General features: G+C 40.3%; 1 protein-coding gene across 1 annotated transcript in view; it reads left to right on the forward strand.

The window, feature by feature from the left end:
- The window catches only part of ARAP2 (ArfGAP with RhoGAP domain, ankyrin repeat and PH domain 2), a 626,699-nt gene extending 601,805 nt beyond the window's left edge, over positions 1-24,894 (forward strand). The window contains exon 33 of the mRNA XM_053704072.1: positions 21,971-24,894. Within this exon, the coding sequence (XP_053560047.1) occupies positions 21,971-22,273 (303 nt within the window). The 3' untranslated portion in view covers positions 22,274-24,894. The remainder of the gene's footprint in view (positions 1-21,970) is intronic.
- Positions 24,895-25,222: the final 328 nt, after the last annotated feature.

Below are 25,222 nucleotides of genomic sequence, written 5' to 3' on the forward strand. Positions count from 1 at the left end.
AATGGATAATAAAGGGAATATATATCTTTTTCAACAATACAAATTCTGGTATAGAGTGTCCCTTTATTAAAATGATCAATTTACATCAACATTTTCAGCATTTCCAACTACTGAGGGTGTCTAAAAAACTAAATTGCTTCACAAAGGCTCAAGTTACAGGAAGCTAATCCACACCAGCTTTTTCACTTTGCGTCTGTGTGTGTATGGTGTATGTATGACAGCTTATACTTGTTTGTGGCAATGTTTCATGCATCATAATGCATGAACTATTAGAGTGAAAAAGCCATATAATTGCAGGAAGGATTTCCTGTGTTTAGGAAATGCACGGTGTGCAAGATTTTGTTTTACAATTTATTGTGTGTTTACTGCTGGTGCTGCTGCTTTTGATAAGAAAGCAAATAGACACATAAAGCCAAATTGAACATACCCTGTATAGATGTATCCAAATTGCTATAATCTTCTAATCTTCTACTTTATCAAATGAATTCTAATGAAAAGCTTAGCTCCATAAATCAATATTTTGTTACTAGTTCATCCTGCATGTCATTTTGTTAAAAGAATATCTGTAAATATCTAAAATGAGATATTATAGATGTTACATTTATCATCTGATTTACAGATTTTATGAAGCCATGATTTTGGTTTAATAGGTGATACAATTTTAAAAGGGGCATTCCAATGCAACAATTATGGGCCAGATTACAAGTGGAGCACAAAATATTGCTTTCTAGAAAGTGATATTTGTGCTTCACTTTGTAATAACAACACATCCTAATGTGTGCTGGTATTACAAGTTTGGTGCAATGCGAATGTGACCACCCGTTCGAATTTCATGGAAGCATTGTGCTCATGAGAGCACACTTCCATAGGCTCCAATGGGAGCATCATTCCGAAAGAGTTGGGACAGTATGGAAAATGCAAAAAAAACAAACAAAAAACATAATTTATGTAAGAACTTACCTGATAAATTAATTTCTTTCATATTTACAAGAGTCCATGAGCTAGTGACGTAGGGGATATACATTCCTACCAGGAGGGGCAAAGTTTCCCAAACCTCAAAATGCCTATAAATACACCCCTCACCACACCCACAAATCAGTTTAACGAATAGCCAAGAAGTGGGGTGATAAGAAAAAAGTGCGAAAGCATAAAAAACAAGGAATTGGAATAATTGTGCTTTATACAAAAAAATCATAACCACCACAAAAAAGGGTGGGCCTCATGGACTCTTGCTAATATGAAAGAAATGAATTTATCAGGTAAGTTCTTACATAAATTATGTTTTCTTTCATGTAATTAGCAAGAGTCCATGAGCTAGTGACATATGGGATAATGACTACCCAAGATGTGGATCTTCCACGCAAGAGTCACTAGAGAGGGAGGGATAAAATAAAGACAGCCAATTCCGCTGAAAAATAATCCACACCCAAAATAAAGTTTAAATCTTATAATGAAGAAAACTGAAATTATAAGCAGAAGAATCAAACTGAAACAGCTGCCTGAAGTATTTTTCTACCAAAAACTGCTTCAGAAGAAGAATACACATCAAAATGGTAGAATTTAGTAAAAGTATGCAAAGAAGACCAAGTTGCTGCTTTGCAAATCTGATCAAACGAAGCTTCATTCCTAAACGCCCAGGAAGTAGAAACTGACCTAGTAGAATGAGCTGTAATCCTTTGAGGCGGAGATTTACCCGACTCAACATAAGCATGATGAATTAAAGATTTCAACCAAGATGCCAAAGAAATGGCAGAGGCCTTCTGACCTTTAGTAGCTTCAACATAATATTTCAAAGCTCTAACTACATCCAAAGAATGCAATGATCTCTCCTTAGAATTCTTAGGATTAGGACACAATGAAGGAACCACAATTTCTCTACTAATGTTGTTAGAATTCACAACCTTAGATAAAAATTTAAAAGAAGTTCGCAACACCACCTTATCCTGATGGAAAATCAGAAAAGGAGATTCACAAGAAAGGGCAGATAATTCAGAAACTCTTCTAGCAGAAGAGATGGCCAAAAGAAAACAAAACTTTCCAAGAAAGTAATTTAATGTCCAGTGAATGCATAGGTTCAAACGGAAGAGCTTGAAGAGCCCCCAGAACCAAATTCAAACTCCAAGGAGGAGAAATTGACTTAATAACAGGTTTTATACGAACCAAAGCTTGTACAAATCAATGAATATCAGGAAGAATAGCAATCCTTCTGTGAAAAAGAACAGAAAGAGCAGAGATTTGTCCTTTCAAGGAACTTGCAGACAAACCTTTATCCAAACCATCCTGAAGAAACTGAAAAATTCTCGGAATTCTAAAAGAATGCCAGGAAAAATGATGAGAAAGACACCAAGAAATGTAAGTCTTCCAGACTCGATAATATATCTTCCTAGATACAGATCTACGAGCCTGTAACATAGTATTAATCACAGAGTCAGAGAAACCTATTTGACTAAGAATCAAGCGTTCAATCTCCATACCTTTAAATTTAAGGATTTGAGATCCTGATGGTAAAAAAGGACCTTGTGACAGAAGGACTGGTCTTAACGGGAGAGTCCACGGTTGGCAAGAAGCCATGTGGACAAGATCCGTATACCAAAACCTTTGAGACCATGCTGGAGCCACCAGCAGAAAAAACAAGCATTCCTTCAGAATCTTGGAGATTACTCTTGGAAGAAGAACTAGAGGCGGAAAGATATAGGCAGGATGAATCTTCCAAGGAAGTGACAATGCATCCACTGCTTCCGCCTGAGGATCCCTGGATCTGGACAGATACCTGGGAAGTTTCTTGTTTAGATGAGAAGCCATCAGATCTATTTCTGGAAGTCCCCACATTTGAACAATCTGAAGAAACACCTCTGGGTGAAGAGACCATTCGCCCGGATGTAACGTTTGGCGACTGAGATAATCTGCTTTCCAATTGTCAATACCTGGGATATGAACCGCAGAGATTAGACAGGAGCTGGATTCCGCCCATACCAGTATTCGAGATACTTCTTTCATAGCCAGAGGACTGTGAGTCCCTCCTTGATGATTGACATATGCCACAGTTGTGACATTGTCTGTCTGAAAATAAATGAACGATTCTCTCTTTAGAAGAGGCCATGACTGAAGAGCTTCTGAAAATTGCACAGAGTTCCAAAATATTGATTGGTAATCTCACCTCCTGAGATTTCCCAAACCCCTTGTGCTGTCAGAAACCCCCATACAGCTCCCCAACCTGTCAGACTTGCACCTGTTGAGATCACAGTCCAGGTTGGAAGAAAAAAAGAAGCCCCCTGAACTAAACGATGGTGGTCTGTACCATGTCAGAGGGTGTCGAACAATCAGTTTTAAAGATATTAAATGAGATATCTTTGTATAATCCCGGCACCACTGGTTCAGCATACAGAGCTGAAGAGGTTGCATGTGAAAATGAGCAAAGGGGAACACGTCCAATGCAGCAGTCATAAGAACCTAGAATTTCCATGCATAAGGCTACTGAAGGGAATGATTGAGACTGAAGGTTTCGATAAGCTGAAACCAATTTCAGACGTCTCCTGACCAACAGAGTCATGGACACTGAATCTATCCGGAAATCTAAAAAAGGTTACTCTTGTCTGAGGAATCAACAAACTGATTGGTTAATTGATCCTCCAACCATGTTCTTGAAGAAACAACACTCATAAAAAGCTGGAAAGGATCTTTCCATTGAAAATGAGCAAAGGGAATTGAATCCAATGCTGTTAAAACTTCTATGCATATATAGCAACTGAAGGAAATAATAGAGACTAAAGGTACCGACAGACGGAACCCAATACAAATTGTCCCGTGTCTGATAGAGACAAAGATAGTGACATAAACCATCTGGAAACCTAAAAAAAAGGTGACCCTTGCGTGAGGAATTAAGAGCTTTTGAAAAAAGATCCTCTTACTATGTCCTGAAGAGCAAGTGAAATAATCTGAATGAAAACAGAAAAATGAAGAATACGCATTTATTGTATCTAAAGAAAACAAATAATGCTATCAATGACCACAAAAAGGCAAAATAGTTTGAATAAAACTCCAAAACCCAGTTCCTAGAAAAGGAACTGGAATAAAAACCCCAGAAGATTCCAGGTCTGAGCAGCGCTTGAACCCCATGGGTACCCACCCATGCCTCAACAGTATCCAAAATATATAGGACAGAAACACACTGAAAGAAAGTTTTAGCCTTACTGGAATAAAATCAAAGAAATTTGGACAAAATAGAACCAAATAAATTTCGAAGAAGTCTTAACCTGCCCCTTACCAGCCAAGCTGGAATACGGCATGTGCATCGCAACATTAGGGAGCTAATTTCGAACCCCAATTAAAAACATGTTACTTGGGAAAGAACTCAGGATTCGTTCCTTAATAAGAACAACCAAACTAGTATAAGCTTAAAGTTTTAGTCTTAGAACTCAATCTTGAAGCCCATAGTAACAGTTAAGAATTGAATCCAATTATAATTGATTATCTTAGAACAAAAGAAATATGGATTTTTTTTTTATTTTTTTTTATTTTTTAAAAATCACAGAATTCTTCTAGCTAAAATAGCTAAAGACATAGATTAACCCTCATTTGCGAATATATTCAATAAAATGAAGACACAAATGAAATCATTAGCATGATAGTCCAGTTTAAAGGACCAGTCAAAACAGAGGACTTGCAAAACAACAAGACAAATGCAACGGCACCTAGTCTAGTAAATGTTGTCCCTTAACAATGCTAAAATAAATCATGATCTGATACTTGATCTTAAAGTAAACAGAAAAAAATGAAGCAATTGCAATATCACAGGACCAAGAAAAGTACCTGAAACTAAATAATTTTCCAAAAATAAGATACAACTATATAAAGGAAAATAAATACTATTTTGCTATAAAAACAATAGCATAATTAGTAGGAGTAGAGATAGCTCCAATAAATTGGAGAACTCTCCAAATTGAATTTAACTGCTGACAAAGAATATAGTTTAAAAATAAAAGACAATTCTCAGCCTATTCCATTCCCTAGTATGGGGAATTAGAAAGAAAACCTCTGAAATCACAGAAGAAATAAAAAGGCAGAAATAGTGTCAGCTAGTCTTAAAGAACTAGTTACCTTAATATCCAAAATAACCAACACCTCTTCAACAAAGAACAAATGTACTTTAATAATAAAAAAAATTATATAAAAAAGTAGATTTGTTAGTGTCAATATCTGATGAAGAGAATTTCTGAAAGAGAAAAAAACATCATCAGAGAAGGATAAATCAGTATGTTGTTGGTCATTTGAAACTTCAATAATTAAAAAAGAAGTGAAAAAGACCTAAAAATCGTATTAGAAGGCATGAAGTCAGACATAGCCTTAATCAGAAAAAATATTTCTTATAAATCTTCTAAACATTTCTTGCACTTAAGAATGGAAATGTATAAAGCATAAATACTAATGGAATCTGCATGTAAAAGTATATCATAATAACTTATTACAAACCATAGCTAGAGATAAACATTTATAACATTTAAAATAAATGAACTTAGCTTTGGTAGAACTGAAACTCAGTTAAGCATTTTTCCAGAAGTGGCTTCTGACTCAGGGACAAACGGAGACATCTTGCAATATGTAATAGAAAAAACAACATATAAAACAAAATTGATCAAATTCCTTAAATGACAGTTTCAGGAATGGGAAAAAAATGCCAGTGAACAAGCTTCTAGCAACCAGAAGCAATAAATAATGAGACTTAAATAATGTGGAGACAATAGTGACGCCCATATTTTTTAGCGCCAAAAAAGACGCCCACATTATTTGGCGCCTAAATGCTTTTGGCGCCAAAAATGACGCCACATCCGGATCGCCGACACTTTTTGCGCAAAAAAACGTCAAAAAAATGACGCAACAGAAAAAAAAAATTGCGCCAAAAAAGTCAGCGCCAAGAATGACGCAATAAAATGAAGCATTTTCAGCCCCCGCGAGCCTAATAGCCCACAGGGAAAAAGTCAAATTTTAAGGTAAGAAAAAAATTGATTAATTCATATGCATTATCCCAAATATGAAACTGACTGTCTGAAATAATGAATGTTGAATATCCTGAGTCAAGGCAAATAAATGTTTGAACACATATATTTAGAACTTTATATAAAAGTGCCCAACCATAGCTTAGAGTGTCACAGAAAATAAGACTTACTTACCCCAGGACACTCATCTACAAGTAGTAGAAAGCCAAACCAGTACTGAAACGAGAATCAGTAGAGGTAATGGTATATATAAGAGTATATCGTCGATCTGAAAAGGGAGGTAAGAGATGAATCTCTACGACCGATAACAGAGAACCTATGAAATAGACCCCGTAGAAGGAGATCATTGAATTCAAATAGGCAATACTCTCCTCACATCCCTCTGACATTCACTGCACGCTGAGAGGAAAACCGGGCTCCAACCTGCTGCGGAGCGCATATCAACGTAGAATCTAGCACAAACTTACTTCACCACCTCCATAGGAGGCAAAGTTTGTAAAACTGATTTGTGGGTGTGGTGAGGGGTGTATTTATAGGCATTTCGAGGTTTGGGAAACTTTGCCCCTCCTGGTAGGAATGTATATTCCCTACGTCACTAGCTCATGGACTCTTGCTAATTACATGAAAGAAAGAGTCATTTGAAAACTCAATTCACCCTGTACTATATTGAAAGCACATTATTTGATGTTCTACTTTGGGAATTTAATATATTTTTGGTAATATATACTCATTTTAAATCTGATGTCTGCTACACGTTCCAAAAAAGTTGGGACAGGGAAATTTAGGACTTATAGCAATGGGACACGTTGAAATAAGAAGGTCATGTGAAACGGCTGAGGCAATCGTGTAATCATAGTATATAAGGAGCCTCCAAAAAAGGCATAGTCCTTGAAAAGCAAGGATGGGTCGAGGCTCGCCAATCTGCCAAAGAGAGGCATCAGTGAATAATCCAACACTTTGAGAACAACATTCCCCAAAGAAAAATCTCATTGTGTAAGGGACAAGGCCGAAAACCACTTCTGAACTTTTTTAACTTTTGTCAGTCAATACCATTAGCCACTGCATTCATAGATGCAAGTTAAGGATTTACTAGGCAAAGCAGAAGCCATACATCAACACTGTCCAGAAGCACCACTGACTTCTCTTTGCTCTGTCTCATCTGAGATGAACAGTAGCACAGTGGAATCGTATTTTGTGGTCCAACGAGTCAACATGTTAAATAGTTTTTGGAAAAAAACAGCCGTCGTGTTCTCTGGGCCAAACAGGAAAAGGACCATCCAAGCAGTTATCAGTATCAGGTCCAAAAGCTAGTGTCTAACATGGTATGGGGGTGTGTCAGTGCCCATGGCATGAGTAACTTGCACATCTATGAGGGCACCATTAATGCAGAAAAAATATGTATGCATTTTGGAGCAATGTATGCTGCAATCCAGACCTCTTCTTTACCAGGGGCGTCCCTGCATTTTTCAGCAGGACAACGTCAAACCACATTCTGTCCAGATTACAAGCTCATGGTTGCATAAGCAGAGAGTGTGGTGTTAGCTTGGCCTGACCTGTCTCTGATTGAAAATGTGTGGTGCATTATGAAGCACAAAATAAGGCAACAAAGGCCCTGTACAGTTGCGCTGAAGACATGCATAATGGATGAATGGGGGGAAATTCTGCTTGCTAAACTTAACCAACTGGTGTCTTTAGTGACCAAATTCTTACTAAGTGTTATTAAAAGAAAAGGTGCCTTTACACAGAGGTAAACAGTCGACTGTCCCAACTTTTTGGGACTGTGTTGCAGTCATCAGATTTGAAATGGGTGCATATTTTCAAAAATACATTAAATTCACACATTAAACATCAAATAATGTATTAATAACAGTTTTTCTCTTGTTAAGTGTGTTCAGTCCACGGGTCATCCATTACTTATGGGATATATTCTCCTCCCCAACAGGAAGCTGCAAGAGGATCACCAAGCAGAGCTGCTATATAGCTCCTCCCCTCACATGTCATATCCAGTCATTCTCTTGCAAGTCTCAACAAAGAAGGAGGTCGCGAGAGGAGATAGGAGTTTTTTACCTAATTATTCTTCAATCAAAAGTTTATTATTTTAAAATGGCACCGGAGTGTGCTGTTTTTTTCTCTCAGGCAGTATTTAGAAGAAGAATCTGCCTGCGTTTTTCTATGATCTTAGCAGACGTAACTAAGATCCACTGGCTGTTCTCGCACATTCTGAGGAGTGGGGTAACTTCAGAAAAGGGAATAGCATGTGGGGTCCCCCGCAAATGAGGTATGTGCAGTAATATTTTCTAGGAATGGAATTGACTAAGAAAACACTGCTGTTACCCATATGATGTAAGTACAGCCTTTAATGCAGTAGTAGCGACTGGTATCAGGCTGATAAATGTATGCGCAGTTGAGTTATTTTCTAGGGACTAGAATTTGATTGAGAAAATACTGTTAATACTGAAATAAATGTATGAGCCTTAACTGCAGTAGAAGCGACTGGTAACAGGCTTAACACTGGAAAGTTGTTTTTAAAACGTTTACTGGCATGTTATTTGTTTTGTGAGGTACTTTGGTGATAAATCTTTTTGGGCATGATTTTTTTCCATATGGCTAACGTGTATTTTTGCATAGAAACCGTTGTAACAGGTCTCCCACTGTTGTAATATGAGTGGGAGGGGCCTTTTTTAGCGCCTTGTTGCGCAGTTAAAATTCTTGCACAGTCTTCCTGCTTCTTCCTCCTTGATCCAGGACGTCTACAGAGAGCTCAGGGGTCTTCAAAATTCATTTTTGAGGGAGGTAATCAGTCACAGCAGACCTGTGACAGTGTGTTTGACTGTGATAAAAGCGTTAAATCTTAAATTGATTATCCGTTTTTGGGTATTGAGGGGTTAATCATCCGTTTGCTAGTAGGTGCAATCCTCTGCTAAATTCATACAATTACTGTTAAAATTGTTGGCTATAACTGAATTAGTTCATTGTTATTTCAACTGTGACAGTTTTTTTGTGTTTTTAAAAGCGCTGCAGCGTTTTTTTTCAATTGCTTGTAAATTTATTGACAGATTTTTTCCAAGCTTGCTAGCCTTCATTGCTAGTCTGTTTAAACATGTCTGATACAGATGAATCTACTTGTTCATTATGTTTAAAAGCCAATGTGGAGCCCAATAGAAATATGTGTACCAATTGTATTGATGTTACTTTAAATAAAAGTCAGTCTTTACCGGTAAAGAAATTATCACCAGACAACGAGGGGGAAGTTATGCCGCCTAACTCTCCTCACGTGTCAGTACCTTCGCCTCCCGCTCAGGAGGTGCGTGAGATTGTGGCGCCAAGTACATCAAGGCCCTTACAAATCACTTTGCATGATATGGCTAATGTTATGAAAGAAGTATTATCTAATTTGCCTGAGTTAAGAGGCAAGCGCGATAGCTCTGGGTTTAGGACAGAGCGCTCCGATGACACGAGAGCCATGTCCGATACTGCGTCACAATTTGCAGAACATGAGGACGGAGAGCTTCATTCTGTGGGTGACGGATCTGATCCGGGGAGACCGGATTCAGAAATTTCAAATTTTAAATTTAAGCTTGAGAACCTCCGTGTATTACTAGGGGAGGTGTTAGCGGCTCTGAACATTTGTGACACGGTTGCAATCCCAGAGAAATTATGTAGGCTGGATAAATACTATGTGGTACCGGTGTGTACTGACATTTTTCCTATACCTAAAAGGCTTACAGAGATTATTAGCAAGGAGTGGGATAGACCCGGTGTGCCCTTTTCCCCTCCTCCGATATTTAGAAAAATGTTCCCAATAGACGCCACCACACGAGACTTATGGCAGACGGTCCCTAAGGTGGAGGGAGCAGTTTCTACTTTAGCCAAGCGTACCACTATCCCGGTGGAGGATAGTTGTGCTTTCTCAGATCCAATGGATAAAAAATTAGAAGGTTACCTTAAGAAAATGTTTGTTCAACAAGGTTTTATATTACAGCCCCTTGCATGCATTGCACCCGTCACTGCTGCAGCGGCATTCTGGTTTGAGTCTCTGGAAGAGGCTATTCGCACAGCACCATTGGATGAGATTATGAACAAGCTTAAAGCCCTTAAGCTAGCTAATGCATTTATTTCGGATGCCGTTGTGCATTTAACCAAACTAACGGCTAAGAACTCCGGATTCGCCATCCAGGCGCGCAGATCGCTATGGCTTAAATCCTGGTCAGCAGATGTAACTTCTAAATCTAAATTGCTTAATATTCCTTTCAAAGGGCAAACCTTATTCGGGCCCGGCTTGAAAGAAATTATTGCTGACATTACTGGAGGTAAGGGTCACCCTTCCTCAGGACAGGGCCAAATCAAAGGCCAAACAGTCTAATTTTCGTGCCTTTCGTAATTTCAAGGCAGGAGCAGCATCAACTTCCTCCGCTCCAAAACAGGAAGGGACTGCTACTCGTTACAGACAGGGTTGGAAAGGCAACCAGTCCTGGAACAAGGGCAAGCAGGCCAGAAAACCTACTTCTGCCCCTAAGACAGCATGAAGAAAGGGCCCCCTATCCGGAAACGGATCTAGTGGGGGGCAGACTTTCTCTCTTCGCCCAGGCCTGGGCAAGAGATGTCCAGGATCCCTGGGCGTTGGAGATCATATCTCAGGGATACCTTCTGGACTTCAAATCTTCTCCTCCACAAGGGAGATTTCATCTGTCAAGGTTATCAACAAACCTAATAAAGAAAGAGGCATTTCTACGATGTGTACAAGACCTCTTAGTAATGGGAGTGATCCACCCGGATCCGCGGACGGAACAAGGGCAAGGTTTTTACTCAAATCTGTTTGTGGTTCCCAAAAAAGAGGGAACCTTCAGGCCAATCTTGGACCTGAAGATCTTAAACAAATTCCTAAGGGTTCCATCGTTCAAAATGGAAACTATTCGAACCATCCTACCCATGATCCAAGAGGGTCAGTATATGACCACAGTGGACTTAAAGGATGCCTACCTTCCCATACCGATTCACAAGGATCATTATCGGTACCTAAGGTTTGCCTTTCTAGACAGGCATTACCAGTTTGTAGCTCTTCCCTTCGGGTTGGCTACGGCCCCGAGAATTTTTACAAAGGTTCTGGGCTCGCTTCTGGTGGCTCCGTACCTAGACGACATCCTGATACAAGCATCAACTTTTCAAAATGAAAAGTCTCATACAGAGATAGTTCTAGCATTTCTAAGGTCGCATGGGTGGAAAGTGAACATGGAAAAGAGTTCTCTGTTCCCACTCACAAGGGTTCCCTTTCTAGGGACTCTTATAGATTCTGTAGAGATGAAGATTTACCTGACGGAGTCCAGGTTATCAAAAATCCTAAATGCTTGCCGTGTCCTTCATTCCATTCCCAGCCCATCAGTAGCTCAGTGCATGGAAGTAATCGGCTTAATGGTCGCGGCAATGGACATAGTGCCATTTGCGCGCCTACATCTCAGACCACTGCAACTATGCATGCTAAGTCAGTGGAATGGGGATTACTCAGATCTGTCCCCTTTACTAAATCTGGACCAGGAGGCCAGAGATTCTCTTCTCTGGTGGTTGTCGCGGGTTCATCTGTCCAAAGGAATGACTTTTCGCAGACCAGATTGGACGATTGTAACAACAGATGCCATCCTACTAGGCTGGGGTGCAGTCTGGAACTCCCTGAAGGCTCAGGGATCGTGGACTCAGGAGGAGAAACTCCTCCCAATAAACATTCTGGAATTAAGAGCAATATTCAATGCTCTTCTAGCTTGGCCTCAGTTAGCAACACTGAGGTTCATAAGATTTCAGTCGGACAACATCACGACTGTGGCTTACATCAATCATCAAGGGGGAACCAGGAGTTCCCTAGCGATGTTGGAAGTCTCGAAGATAATTCGCTGGGCAGAGTCGCACTCTTGTCACCTGTCAGCGATCTACATCCCAGGCGTGGAGAACTAGGAGGCGGACTTTCTAAGTCGCCAGACCTTTCATCCGGGGGAGTGGGAACTTCACCCGGAGGTGTTTGCTCAACTGATCCTTCGTTGGGGCGAACCGGAGCTGGATCTCATGGCATCTCGCCAGAATGCCAAGCTTCCTTGTTACGGATCCAGGTCCAGGGACCCGGGAGCGGTGCTGGTAGATGCACTAGCAGCCCCTTGGGTTTTCAACATGGCTTATGTGTTTCCACCATTTTCGTTGCTACCTCGACTGATTGCCAGGATCAAACAGGAGAGAGCATCGGTGATTCTGATAGCGCCTGCGTGGCCACGCAGGACCTGGTATGCAGACCTAGTGGATATGTCGTCCTGTCCACCATGGTCTCTGCCTCTGAGGCAGGACCTTCTAATTCAGGGTCCTTTCAACCATCCAAGCCTAATTTCTCTGAGGCTGACTGCATGGAGATTGAACGCTTGATTCTATCAAAGCGTGGTTTTTCGGAGTCGGTTATTGATACGTTAATACAGGCTCGGAAACCTGTTACCAGAAAAATTTACCATAAGATATGGCGTAAATATTTATATTGGTGTGAATCCAAGAGTTACTCATGGATTAAGGTTAGGATTCCTAGGATATTGGCTTTTCTACAAGAAGGTTTAGAAAAGGGTTTATCCGCTAGTTCGTTAAAGGGACAGATTTCTGCTCTGTCTATTCTTTTACACAAACGTCTGGCAGAGAATCCAGACGTCCAGGCTTTTTGTCAGGCTTTGGCTAGGATTAAGCCTGTGTTTAAAACTGTTGCTCCTCCGTGGAGCTTAAACTTGGTTCTTAAAGTTCTGCAGGGTGTTCCGTTTGAACCCCTTCATTCCATTGATATTAAGCTTTTATCTTGGAAAGTTCTGTTTTTGATGGCTATTTCCTCGGCTCGAAGAGTCTCTGAGTTATCTGCCTTACATTGCGATTCTCCTTATCTGATTTTTCATTCAGACAAGGTAGTTCTGCGTACTAAACCTGGATGTTTACCTAAGGTTGTTTCTAACAGGAATATCAATCAAGAGATTGTTGTTCCTTCATTATGTCCTAATCCTTCTTCAAAGAAGGAACGTCTTTTGCATAATCTGGACGTAGTCCATGCCCTGAAGTTCTACTTACAGGCTACTAAAGATTTTCGGCAAACTTCTTCTCTGTTTGTCGTTTATTCTGGTCAGAGGAGAGGTCAAAAGGCTTTGGCCACCTCTCTCTCTTTTTGGCTTCGTAGCATAATACGTTTAGCCTATGAGACTGCTGGACAGCAGCCTCCTGAAAGAATTACAGCTCATTCCACTAGAGCTGTGGCTTCTACCTGGGCCTTTAAGAATGAGGCCTCTGTTGAACAGATTTGCAAGGCTGCAACTTGGTCTTCACTTCATACCTTTTCAAAATTTTACAAATTTGACACTTTTGCTTCTTCGGAGGCTGGTTTTGGGAGAAAGGTTCTACAGGCAGTGGTTCCTTCTGTTTAATGTTCCTGCTTTGTCCCTCCCATCATCCGTGTACTTTAGCTTTGGTATTGGTATCCCATAAGTAATGGATGACCCGTGGACTGAACACACTTAACAAGAGAAAACATAATTTATGCTTACCTGATAAATTTATTTCTCTTGTGGTGTGTTCAGTCCACGGCCCGCCCTGTCTTTTTTGAGGCAGTTCTAAATTTTAATTTAAACTCCAGTCACCACTGCACCCTATAGTTTTTCCTTTCTCGTCTTGTTTCGGTCGAATGACTGGATATGACATGTGAGGGGAGGAGCTATATAGCAGCTCTGCTTGGGTGATCCTCTTGCAACTTCCTGTTGGGGAGGAGAATATATCCCATAAGTAATGGATGACCCGTGGACTGAACACACCACAAGAGAAATAAATTTATCAGGTAAGCATACATTATGTTTTTAATATAATACAGGGTGAATTGAATATTCAAATGACTCTTTTTGTTTGCATTTCCCATACTGTCCAAACTTTTTCGGAATATACATATATATTTATGTGTTAATATGTGCTGGACAGGCTAGTTCCCGGAGCTGGTCCCTGACTGGAAGTCTCTCACTGCCCATTTCTCTTGTTAAGTGTATCCAGTCCACGGATCATCCATTACTTGTGGGATATTCTCATTCCCAACAGGAAGTTGCAAGAGGACACCCACAGCAGAGCTGTAATATAGCTCCTCCCCTAACTGTCATACCCAGTCATTCTCTTGCAACTCTCAACAAGCTAGGATGTTGTAGGAGAGAGTGGTTAAATATAGTTAGTTTATTTTCTTCAATCAAAAGTTTGTTATTTTTAAATAGTACCGGAGTTGTGCTATTTTATCTCAGGCAGTAAATAGAAGAATAATCTGCCTGAGGTTTCTATGATCTTAGCAGGTTGTAACTAAGATCCATTGCTATTCTCACATTTGTCTGAGGGGATTACACAGATGAGGTAACTTCAGCGAGAGAATGGTGTGCAGTTTATTCTGCTATCAGGTATGTGGAGTTATAATTTTTTCTAGAGATGGAAAACACTAGAAAATGCTGCTGATACCGGATTAATGTAAGTTAAGCCTGAATACAGTGATTTAATAACGACTGGTATCATGCTTACTCCCAGGGGTAATACCCTTATGATATTGCAATATAAACGTTTGCTGGCATGTTTAATCGTTTTTATATATGCATTGGTGATAAAACTTTATTGGGGCCTAGTTTTTTCCACATGGCTGGCTTAAATTTTGACTAGAAACAGTTTTACTGAGGCTTTCCACTGTTATAGTATAAAAGTTACAGTTGGTGCAGTTAAAATTACAAACTGTGACATCCAGCTTCCCTCAGGAGTCCCCTGTATGCTATAGGACATCTCTAAAGGGCTCAAAGGCTTTCCAAAGTCGTTTATTGGGGAAGGTAGGGCCACAGCTTGCTGTGGCAGTTGGTTGTGACTGTTAAAAAAAAAACCCAAAAAACGTCTATTTCGTTTTTTTGATCCGTTTTTTGAACTAAGGGGTTAATCATCCATTTGCAAGTGGATGCAATGCTCTGCTAGCCTATTACATACACTGTCAAAATTTCGTTTGATTTACTGCATTGTTTCACTGTTTTTCAAATTCTGACAAAATTTGTTTCTCTTAAAGGCACAGTACCGTTTTTTATTTTTGCTTGTTAACTTGATTTAAAGTGTTTTCCAAGCTTGCTAGTCTCATTGCTAGTCTGTATAAACATGTCTGACATAGAAGAAACTCCTTGTTCATTATGTTTAAAAGCCATGGTGGAACCCCCTCTTAGAATGTGTACCAAATGTACTGATTTCATTTTATGCAATAAAGATCATATTCTGTTTTTAAAAAAATTATCACCAGAGGAATCTGATGAGGGGAAAGTTATGCCGACTAACTCTCCCCACGTGTCAGACCCCTTGACTCCCGCCCAAGGGACTCACGCTCAAATGGCGCCAAGTACATCTAGGGCGCCCATAGCGTTTACTTTACAAGACATGGCGGCAGTCATGGATAATACACTGTCAGCGGTATTAGCCAGACTACCTGAACTTAGAGGTTAGCGAGAAAGCTCTGGGGTGAGACAAAATGCAGAGCATACTGACGCTTTAAAAAACCATGTCAGATACTGCCTCACAATATGCAGAAGCTGAGGAAGGAGAGCTTCAGTCAGTGGGTGATGTTAATGACTCAGGAAAGATACCTGATTCTAATATTTCTAAATTTAAATTTAACCTTGAACACCTCCGCGTGTTACTTAGGGAGGTTTTAGCTGCTCTGAATGACTGTGATACCATTGCAGTGCCAGAGAAATTTTGTAGACTGGATAAATGCTTTGCAGTGCCGGTGTGTACTGATGTTTTTCCAATACCTAAAAGGTTTACATAAATTATTAATGAGGAATGGGATAGACCAGGTGTGCCGTTCTCTTCCCCTCCTATTTTTAGAAAAATGTTTTCCAATAGACGCCACCACACGGGACTTATGGCAGACAGTCCCTAAGGTGGAGGGAGCAGTTTCTATTCTAGCAAAACATACTACTATCCCTGTCGAGGACAGTTGTGCTTTTTTAGAGCCAATGGATAAAAAATTAGAAGGTTACCTTAAGAAAATATTTATTCAACAAGGTTTTATCCTACAGCCCATTGCATGCATTGCCCCTGTCACTGCTGCTGCGGCGTACTGGTTTGAGTCTCTGGAAGAGGCTTTACAGGTAGAGACTCCATTGGATGACATACTTGGCAAACTTAGAGCACTTAAGCTAGCTAATTATTTTATTTCTGATGCCATTGTTCATTTGAATAAACTAACGGCTAAGAATTCTGGTTTTGCTATACAGACGCGAAGAGCGCTATGGCTTAAATCATGGTCAGCTGACGTCACTTTAAAATCTAAGCTACTTCACATTCCCTTCAAGGGGCAGACCCTATTTGGGCCTGGTTTGAAGGAGATTATTGCTGATATCACGGGAGGAAAAGGTTGTGCCCTTCCTCAGGACAGGTCCAAATCTAGGGCCAAACAGTCTAATTTTTGTGCCTTTCGAAACTTCAAGGCAGGTGCGGCATCAACTTCCTCTAATAATAAACAAGAGGGAACTTTTGCTCAATCCAAGACGGTCTGGAGACCAAACCAGACCTGGAAAAAAGGTAAGCAGGTCAGAAAGCCTGCTGCTGCCTCTAAGACAGCATGAAGAAACGACCCCCTATCCGGTAACGGATCTAGTAGGGGGCAGACTTTCACTCTTCGCCCAGGCGTGGGCAAGAGATGTTCAGGATCCCTGGGCATTGGAAATTATATCCCAGGGATATCTTCTGGACTTCAAAACTTCCCCCCCAAAAGGGAGATTTCACCTTTCACAATTGTCTGCAAACCAGATAAAGAGTGAGGCATTCTTACACTGTGTACGAGACCTCCAAGTTATGGGAGTGATCCATCCAGTTCCAAAGGAGGAACAGGAACAGGGTTTTTACTCAAATCTGTTTGTGGTTCCCAAAAAAGAGGGAACCTTCAGACCGATTTTGGATCTAAAGATCTTAAACAAATTCCTCAAAGTTCCATCGTTCAAGATGGAAACTATTTGTACCATCCTACCACTGATCCAGGAGGGTCAATATATGACTACAGTGGATCTAAAGGATGCTTATCTTCACTTTCCGATACACAAAGATCATCATCAGTTTCTCAGGTTTGCCTTTCAAGACAGGCATTACCAGTTAGGTAGCTCTTCCCTTTGAATTAGCTACAGCCCAAGAATCTTTACAAAGGCCGCGGGGCATAGCAGTAGCCCCTTATTTAGATGACATCCTGATACAGGCGTCAAACTTCCAAATTGCCAAGTCTCATACGGACGTAGTACTGGCATTTCTGAGGTCGCATGGGTGGAAAGTGAACAAGGAAAAGTGTTCTCTATCCCCACTCACAAGAGTTTCCTTTCTAGGGACTCTGATAGATTCTGTAGAAATGAAAATTTACCTTGATGGAGTCCAGGTTATCAAAGCTTCTAAATTCCTGGTGGGTTCTTCATTCCATTCCACGCCCTTTGGAGGCTCAGTGTATGGAAGTAATCGGCTTAATGGTAGCGGCAATGGACATAGTGCCGTTTGCACGCTTACATCTCAGACCGCTGCAACTATGCAGGCTCAGTCAGTGGAGCGGGGATTACACAGATTTGGCCCCTCAACTGAATCTGGACCAAGAGACCAGGGATCGTCTTCCCTGGTGGCTATCTCGGGTCCATCTGTCCAAAGGTATGACCTTCGCAGGCCAGATTGGACTATTGTAACAACAAATCCCAGCCTTCTAGGTTGGGGTGCAGTCTGGAACTCCCTGAAGGGTCAGGGATCGTGGACTCAGGAGGAGTCTCTCCTTCCAATAAATATTCTGGAACTAAGAGCGATATTCAAGGCTCTTCAGGTTTGGCCTCAGTTAGCAACTCTGAGGTACATCAGATTTCAGTCGGTCAACATCACGATTGTAGCTTACATCAACCATCGAGGGGGAACAAGAAGTTCCCTAGAGATGTTAGAAGTTTCAAAAATAATTCACTGGGCAGAGATTCACTCTTGCCACCTATCAGCTATCCATATCCCAGGTGTAGAGCACTGGGAGGCGGATTTTCTAAGTCGTCAGACTTTTCATCCGGGAGAGTGGGAACTCCATCCGGAGGTATTTGCACAATTCTTGTCATTTTCAATTCAATGATTCTCCGTTGGGGCAAACCAGAACTGGATCTCATGGCGTCTCGCCAGAACGCCAAGCTTCCGTGTTACGGATCCAGGTCCAGGGATCCCAAGGCGACACTGATAGATACTCTAGCAGCGCCCTGGTCTTTCAACCTGGCTTATGTGTTTCCACCGTTTCCTCTGCTCCCTCAACTGATTGCCAAGATCAAGCAGGAGAGAGCATCGGTGATTCTGATAGCACCTGCGTGGCCACGCAGGACCTGGTATGCAGATCTAGTGGACATGTCATCCTTTCCACCATGGTCTCTGCCTCTGAGACAGGACCTTCTACTTCAGGGTCCTTTCAACCATCTAAATCTAATTTCTCTGAGGCTGACTGCCTGGAGATTGAATGCTTGATTTTATCAAAGCGTGGCTTCTCCGAGTCAGTTATTGATACCTTAATACAGGCATGAAAGCTTGTCACCAGGAAAATTTACCATAAGGTATGGCGTAGATATCTTTATTGGTGTGAATCCAAGGGTTACTCATGGAGTAAGGTCAGGATTCCTAGTATTTTATCTTTTCTCCAAGAAGGTTTGGAAAAAGGATTGTCAGCTAGTTTCTTAAAGGGACAGATTTTTGCTCTGTCTATTCTTTTGCACTAGTGTCTGGCAGATGTTCCAGACGTTCAGGCATTTTGTCAGGCTTTAGTTTGAATCAAGCCTGTGTTTAAACCTGTTGCTCCACCATGGAGCTTAAACTTGGTTCTTAAGGTTCTTCAAGGAGTTCCGTTTGAACCTCTTCATTCCATAGATAAACTTTTATCTTGGAAAGTTTTTTTTTTTTTTGGTAGCTATTTCCTCGGCTCGTAGATTCTCTGAGCTATCTGCCTTGCAATGTGATTCTCCTTATCTGATTTTTCATACGGATAAGGTAGTCCTGCGTACCAAACCTGGGTTCTTACCTAAGGTGGTATCTAACAAGAATATCAATCAAGAGATTGTGGTTCCATCCTTGTGTTACACAATCTGGACGCGGTCTGTGCTTTAAAGTTTTACTTACAAGCTACTAAAGATTTTCGTCAAACATCTGCTTTGTTTGTTGTCTACTCTGGACAGAGGAGAGGTCAAAAGGCTTTGGCAACCTCTTTTTCTTTTTGGCTAAGAAGCTTAATCCGCTTAGCCTATGAGACTGCTGGACAGCAGCCTCCTGAAAGGATTACAGCTCATTCCACTAGAGCTGTGGCTTCCACTTGGGCCTTTAAAAATGAGGCTTCTGTTGAACAGATTTGCAAGGTGGCGACTTGGTCTTCGCTTCATACTTTTTCAAAATTTTACAAATTTGATACTTTTGCTTCTTCTGAGGCTATATTTGGGAGAAAGGTTTTACAGGCAGTGGTTCCTTCCATTTAAGTTCCTGCCTTGTCCCTCCCTTCATCCGTGTACTTTAGCTTTGGTATTGGTATCCCACAAGTAATGGATGATCCGTGGACTGGATACACTTAACAAGAGAAAACATAATTTATGCTTACCTGATAAATTTATTTCTCTTGTAGTGTATCCAGTCCACGGCCCGCCCTGTCATTTTAAGGCAGGTAATTTTTAAATTTAAACTACAGTAACCACTGCACCCTATGGTTCCTCCTTTCTCGGCTTGTTTTCGGTTGAATGACTGGCAATTACAGTTAGGGGAGGAGCTATATTACAGCTCTGCTGTGGGTGTCCTCTTGCAACTTCCTGTTGGGAATGAGAATATCCTACAAGTAATGGATGATCCGTGGACTGGATACACTACAAGAGAAATAAATTTATCAGGTAAGCATAAATTATGTTATTATATTATCAAAGCATTTTACATCAAGTTTAACTTATTTATCTTGCCAGCCATATGCTGGTCACACTTGCTCACAATTCACAATACATTTATTCAAGTGACAAAAATTAATATATATTAACCCTTTAGTGACACACTGTTTTTCAATTACCTTACCGTTAAGGACCAGGGCTGTTTTTGCATTTCTGCAGTGTTTGTATTATGCCCAGCAGTGAAGGGGTTAATTAGGTAGCTTGTAGGGTTCATTCTAGCTTTAGTGTATAGATTACCCTCCCGCCTAACACATTCCACTCCCTGATCCCTCTCAAACAGCTTTCTTACCTCCCCCACCCCCAATGGTCACCCCCATCTTAAGTACTGGCAGAATGTCTGCCAGTATGAAAGTAAAGGTCTTTTTTTATATATATATTCTGCAGTGTAGGATCCCCCCTTACCCCCAAACCTTCCTGATCCCTCCAAAACAGCTCTCTACCCCTCCCTCCCTCTACCCTTTGCCATCTTAGGTACTGGTAGCTGTCTGCCAGTACCCAGTTTGCTATACTTTTTACTTATTTTTTAAAAAAAATATATCAATAACACATTTTTTTCTGTAGTGTAGCTGCCACCCTCATTACTATAACCCCTCCCAGATTGCTTTCCCACCCCTTTCTATCATATGAGCCCCCTCTCCCTCATTCCCCCTCCTCCCCCTTCCCCCTCACTGCCACTGCGACTCCATTTTTTTTTTAAGCGTAGCAGTCCCACCTGCTCCCGCCTTCCTCCCAACCTTCTCCCACTCCCCTCCAGCGATGGGCCTCCCACCCTTCTAACCCTCCCACGCCACCAACGATCGGCACCATCACTGGCTGATGCATAGTGGCCCTCTCTGCATCGGTTACTGACCAGAGGGTTTTGCACAATGCCTCAATATCAAGGCATCGCTGCAATAACCTTACTGCAGCTGGAAGCGATCACGATCGCTTCAAGTGCTCATTTTGTCTGAGGACATGCTAGATATGTCCGCTGTTGTTAAGGGCCATTTTGTGGAGGATGTAACTAGCACATCCTCAGTCGTTAAGGGGTTAAACTAGAAGCAAATTTAAGTTAAACAGTAGTAACAGCATTTCTGTTTAATTTGTATTTACCGCAAATTGAGAATGTATATCAGTGCCAGATGCTAACTTCATTACTTTTTATAGTAGTGATGACCAACTTCCAACCTAAAGGGACTGCCTATCAATATTTTTCAAAAGCCTAAAGATCCCTTCGTCTGCTGTTCTCCCCTCTAACGTGTTTTTTTTATTTATGGCCACTTTATTTGCCTAACCACTAGAAGTCCCCAAAGCACACATTTTTAGTTCTGCTTTATATGGGGCTACAAAAACTATGGCACACATTTTTCTTTCTGCTTTTTCCTGTGCAGTGGGCTGCATATGACCAATGGGCCACCAGTTTTCTATCCCTTTTCTATAGACGTCAGCTCCCATCTCTCTGAGGCCCTGATGATATAAAGTTCTCAGCTCAAATGAGATCATATAACATTATTCTCCAGCACTGTGAGGTCCCTCATTAGAATCTAAAAATACATATTATGCTATACTTTGTTACGTTTAATTCCCTGCATTTCTGTATGAAAGGATAGACAAGCCCAGTGCAATATAGCCCTGCTTGACACGAGAGTTCTGCTCCATTTACACTTTGTGATTTAAATTTTATATTACTTTATTACAAGTATGTAAGTAAAAACACACTATGGAGAAGCATGTATTGTAGTTCCTGAGCAGGGCATTGCCTGTGAGCTAATCACGAGCTGCAGTCACATAACCCCATTATTTGCCATCTTGCCATTTATAAAGCTTTGTGTTTATATATTAAATTCACACATAATAAGATTGAGTTACTAATGGAATAATGGCATGATTTAACAAATAAGATCAAAAAAAGGTTTTCAGCAGAATTTTCTTTTAAGCTATATTGCAAAATGTTATGCACAAAACATTTTTTTCTTCTCTGTACTTTTATGTCTTTACAAACTGAATTTAATGTGTTAACACTACTTTTCTCTCTTAAAGCTTAAAATAAAGCATGCCACATCCATGTTAGAAATCAACTCTACATTGAAACAAAGATCCTCGATGGTGGCAGAGATCTTAGAACACAAGGAAGAAGAAAAACTTATTAACCAGATAAAGCATTGCAGTATGGGCAACCTTGAAGACCCAACTCATTTTTTTGTTATACCAGACGTGAAATCAAAGACAATGAATGCTAAAATTGATTTAGAAAACAAACATATGGCATCTAGTACAAAACTGCCCCCAAGTCTTATCATGGAGCTTAATTCTGTTCTTCAGAAAAACAAAAAAGGAAACTAGGAATGATTGCAATATATTATGTTTCTGTGTAGAGAATATTGAGGTAGATCACAATCCCTTAGAAAAGTGTATCTATGTTTTTTTTTAAAAGTCACCATTAACCCTTTGGGGTCAATTTATGAAGCAGCGGATGCTGCTTCCGACCCACTCCGTTTCAGTTCCGCCTGAAACGGAAGTTAAGAAGCAGCGGTCCTAAGATAGCTGCTCCTTAACTCGTCCGCCACCTCTGAGATGGCAGACAGCAATCAGTCCGAACAAATACGATCGGGCTGATTGACACCCCTTGCTAGGGGCCGATTGGCCGCAAATCTGCAGGGGGCGGTATTGCACCAGCAGTTCGCAAGTGTATGCTGTCGGCATTTATTGATGTGCGGCTGACATGATACGCTACATTGTATCATGTCCATCCACACAATAATAAATTTACCCCTTTGAGTGCTAAGCACTTTTCCACCTGGGTGCCACACAATAATAAATTTACCCCTTTGAGTGCTAAGCACTTTCCCACCTGGGTGCTAAGCTGATTAAAGTTTTTTTATAATTTTTTTAAATATATATAAATATTTTTTATTATTTCAGATCCTTAAGACTTACACCGTTGGAAAGGTTAGGTGATTACCTTTCATAACGGTGGGTCTTGGGGGTCTGTAGCTGCTTAGATGCCTGAGATACAGGCTTCTAAGCAGCATACCTCCCTTTCCCTATACTTGTCATTTTTAAATAAAGTTGCGCGGTGACATCGCCACGTCATTGCGTGTGACGTCACCACGCAAAACGTGAAGCCCCGGCGAGGCCTGTCACTATAGGCCCGATTGCCCGGTTAGGAGCGGGTGGGAACCCCTAGATCTCCCTCAAGGTGGGAGAGTGCTAGCGATGGCTCTTAGCCGTTGTTAACACCTGAGTGGGAAACTCTGCGACGGCTCAAAGCCGTCTTTAGCACTCAAGAGGTTAAAGATAATTCTAGATAAATCATTTTAAAAGCTTTACTAAATAACTTTGATCAACCACATGCAAAGTTACAAGTTGTTTGAAATAAAAATAAGTATGTTGCTCACCACTTTTAAAGGCACAGTTAAAACAAATTGTATCATGCATATGACAGAGGACCAGTTAGAAATTGTAACCTTTTTAATTAAATTAAAAAAGGAAATATTTTATGAAATTCATTTAATTACACAAATTTAAATGTATTGGTGGAAAGTGACACATCCTACAAAATGATGATACCTACTGTACAGTATGTCCTTTATGCTTAGTAAATACAATTATGTGCAGGAATTAGTTATTTCAAATTAAAATAATTGAATCTACACTTAGGGGCCCATTTATCAAGCTCCGTACGGAGCTTGTGGGCCTGTGTTTCTGGCGAGTCTTCAGACCGCTGATCGAGTACGATCAGGTTGATTGACAGCTCCCTGCTGGCGGCCCATTGGCCGCGAGTCAGCAGGGGGCGGAGTTGCACCAGCCGCTTTTGTGAACTGCTGGTGTAATGTTAAATGTGGAGAGCGTATTGCTCTCCGCATTCAGCGAGGTCTTGCGGACCTGATCCGCACTGTCGGATCAAGTCTGCAAGACCTTTAATAAATATGCCCCTTAATATTTAAATTATGAATAATATACTAGAGGTATATTAAAGCCATATTAGATTGTTGTCTGACACATATATATGCCTACCCACAAAAATTGTATGCAATGAGTTTTGTTTCTGTTGAACCTTTGGGGATTTTATTATTTATTTACTGTAAATGTCTGACAGCTAACAAAATAATGAAAGATGCTATGATTTGTTTTCCTAAATCAGGCCAGTCGCATCCAAGGGCTACAATGCACTTCCTCTTCTATAAACAGAATAATGTATATGGAGCACATTGTAGCCTGGCCGTGGAGGGATCAGTTTTAGCACAGACTATAAACTAAATTTACATTAAAAGGATATGAAACCCAAAACTTTTCTTTTGTGACTCAGACAGAGCAAACAATTTTAAATTAGTGTTTAATTTACTTCTATTATCAAATTTGCTTTGTTCCCATTGGTACTCTTTGTTGAAGAGAAACGTAGGTAGGTACTGATGCCACCTACAGCTCTTGCGAATGATTATTATTTTTGCAAGGTGCTGCCATAGAGTGCTCTAGAGACATGCACGCTCCTGTCCTTGCTTTTCAACAAAAGATACCAAAAGAACAAAGAAAACTTGATAATACAAATAAACTAGAACGTTGTTTGAAATTACATGTTCTATCTGAATCATGAAAGAAATATTTTGGGTTTCATGTCCCTTTAAAAGTTTACATCCTATTACATTCATCTTTCATTCCTGTGACATTTCAATGTATATAAAAAGAACTGTTAAATGCTTTATTTTATGAAATATTGAATGTAATTAAATGTATTAGGCAATGGCTGCTCACACATGTTTGTTACATTGTTATTGTTATATTGTGCCTGTTATATTATTATATGTACTCTGTTGAAAGCTTCCTGTCTATTGCACTGTAATCAAAATCTATTAATGTGAAAGAGAAGAAAACCTGACTTGTACAGCTTAAAACAAATATGAAATCATTTCCATTTTGCTCTATGTATCAAGTTTATGATATTGTAAAATAAAAAATTAAACAAATATTTATTTTTCATAGCTATCAGAAGTTTGAATTATATGTACTGATTACACTAGTGCTGCACAGTTTTCTTGTACAAGATGTTAAGATCTCTTACAATCTCTTTTTTTCCTTAAAGGGATAGTCAAGTAAAAAAAAAAAAACTTTCATTTTTCAAATAGGGCATGTAATTTTAAACAACTTTCCAATTTACTTTTATCAACAATTTTGCTTTGTTCTCTTGGTATTCTAGTTGAAAGCAAACCTAGGAAGGCACATATGATAATTTCTAAGCCCTTGAAGCCCGCCTCTATTTAATTTACTTTTCACAGCAAGGGAGAGCAAGCTCAT

Source organism: Bombina bombina, chromosome 2 (genome assembly GCF_027579735.1).
Source record: "Bombina bombina isolate aBomBom1 chromosome 2, aBomBom1.pri, whole genome shotgun sequence".
Taxonomy (NCBI): domain Eukaryota; kingdom Metazoa; phylum Chordata; class Amphibia; order Anura; family Bombinatoridae; genus Bombina; species Bombina bombina.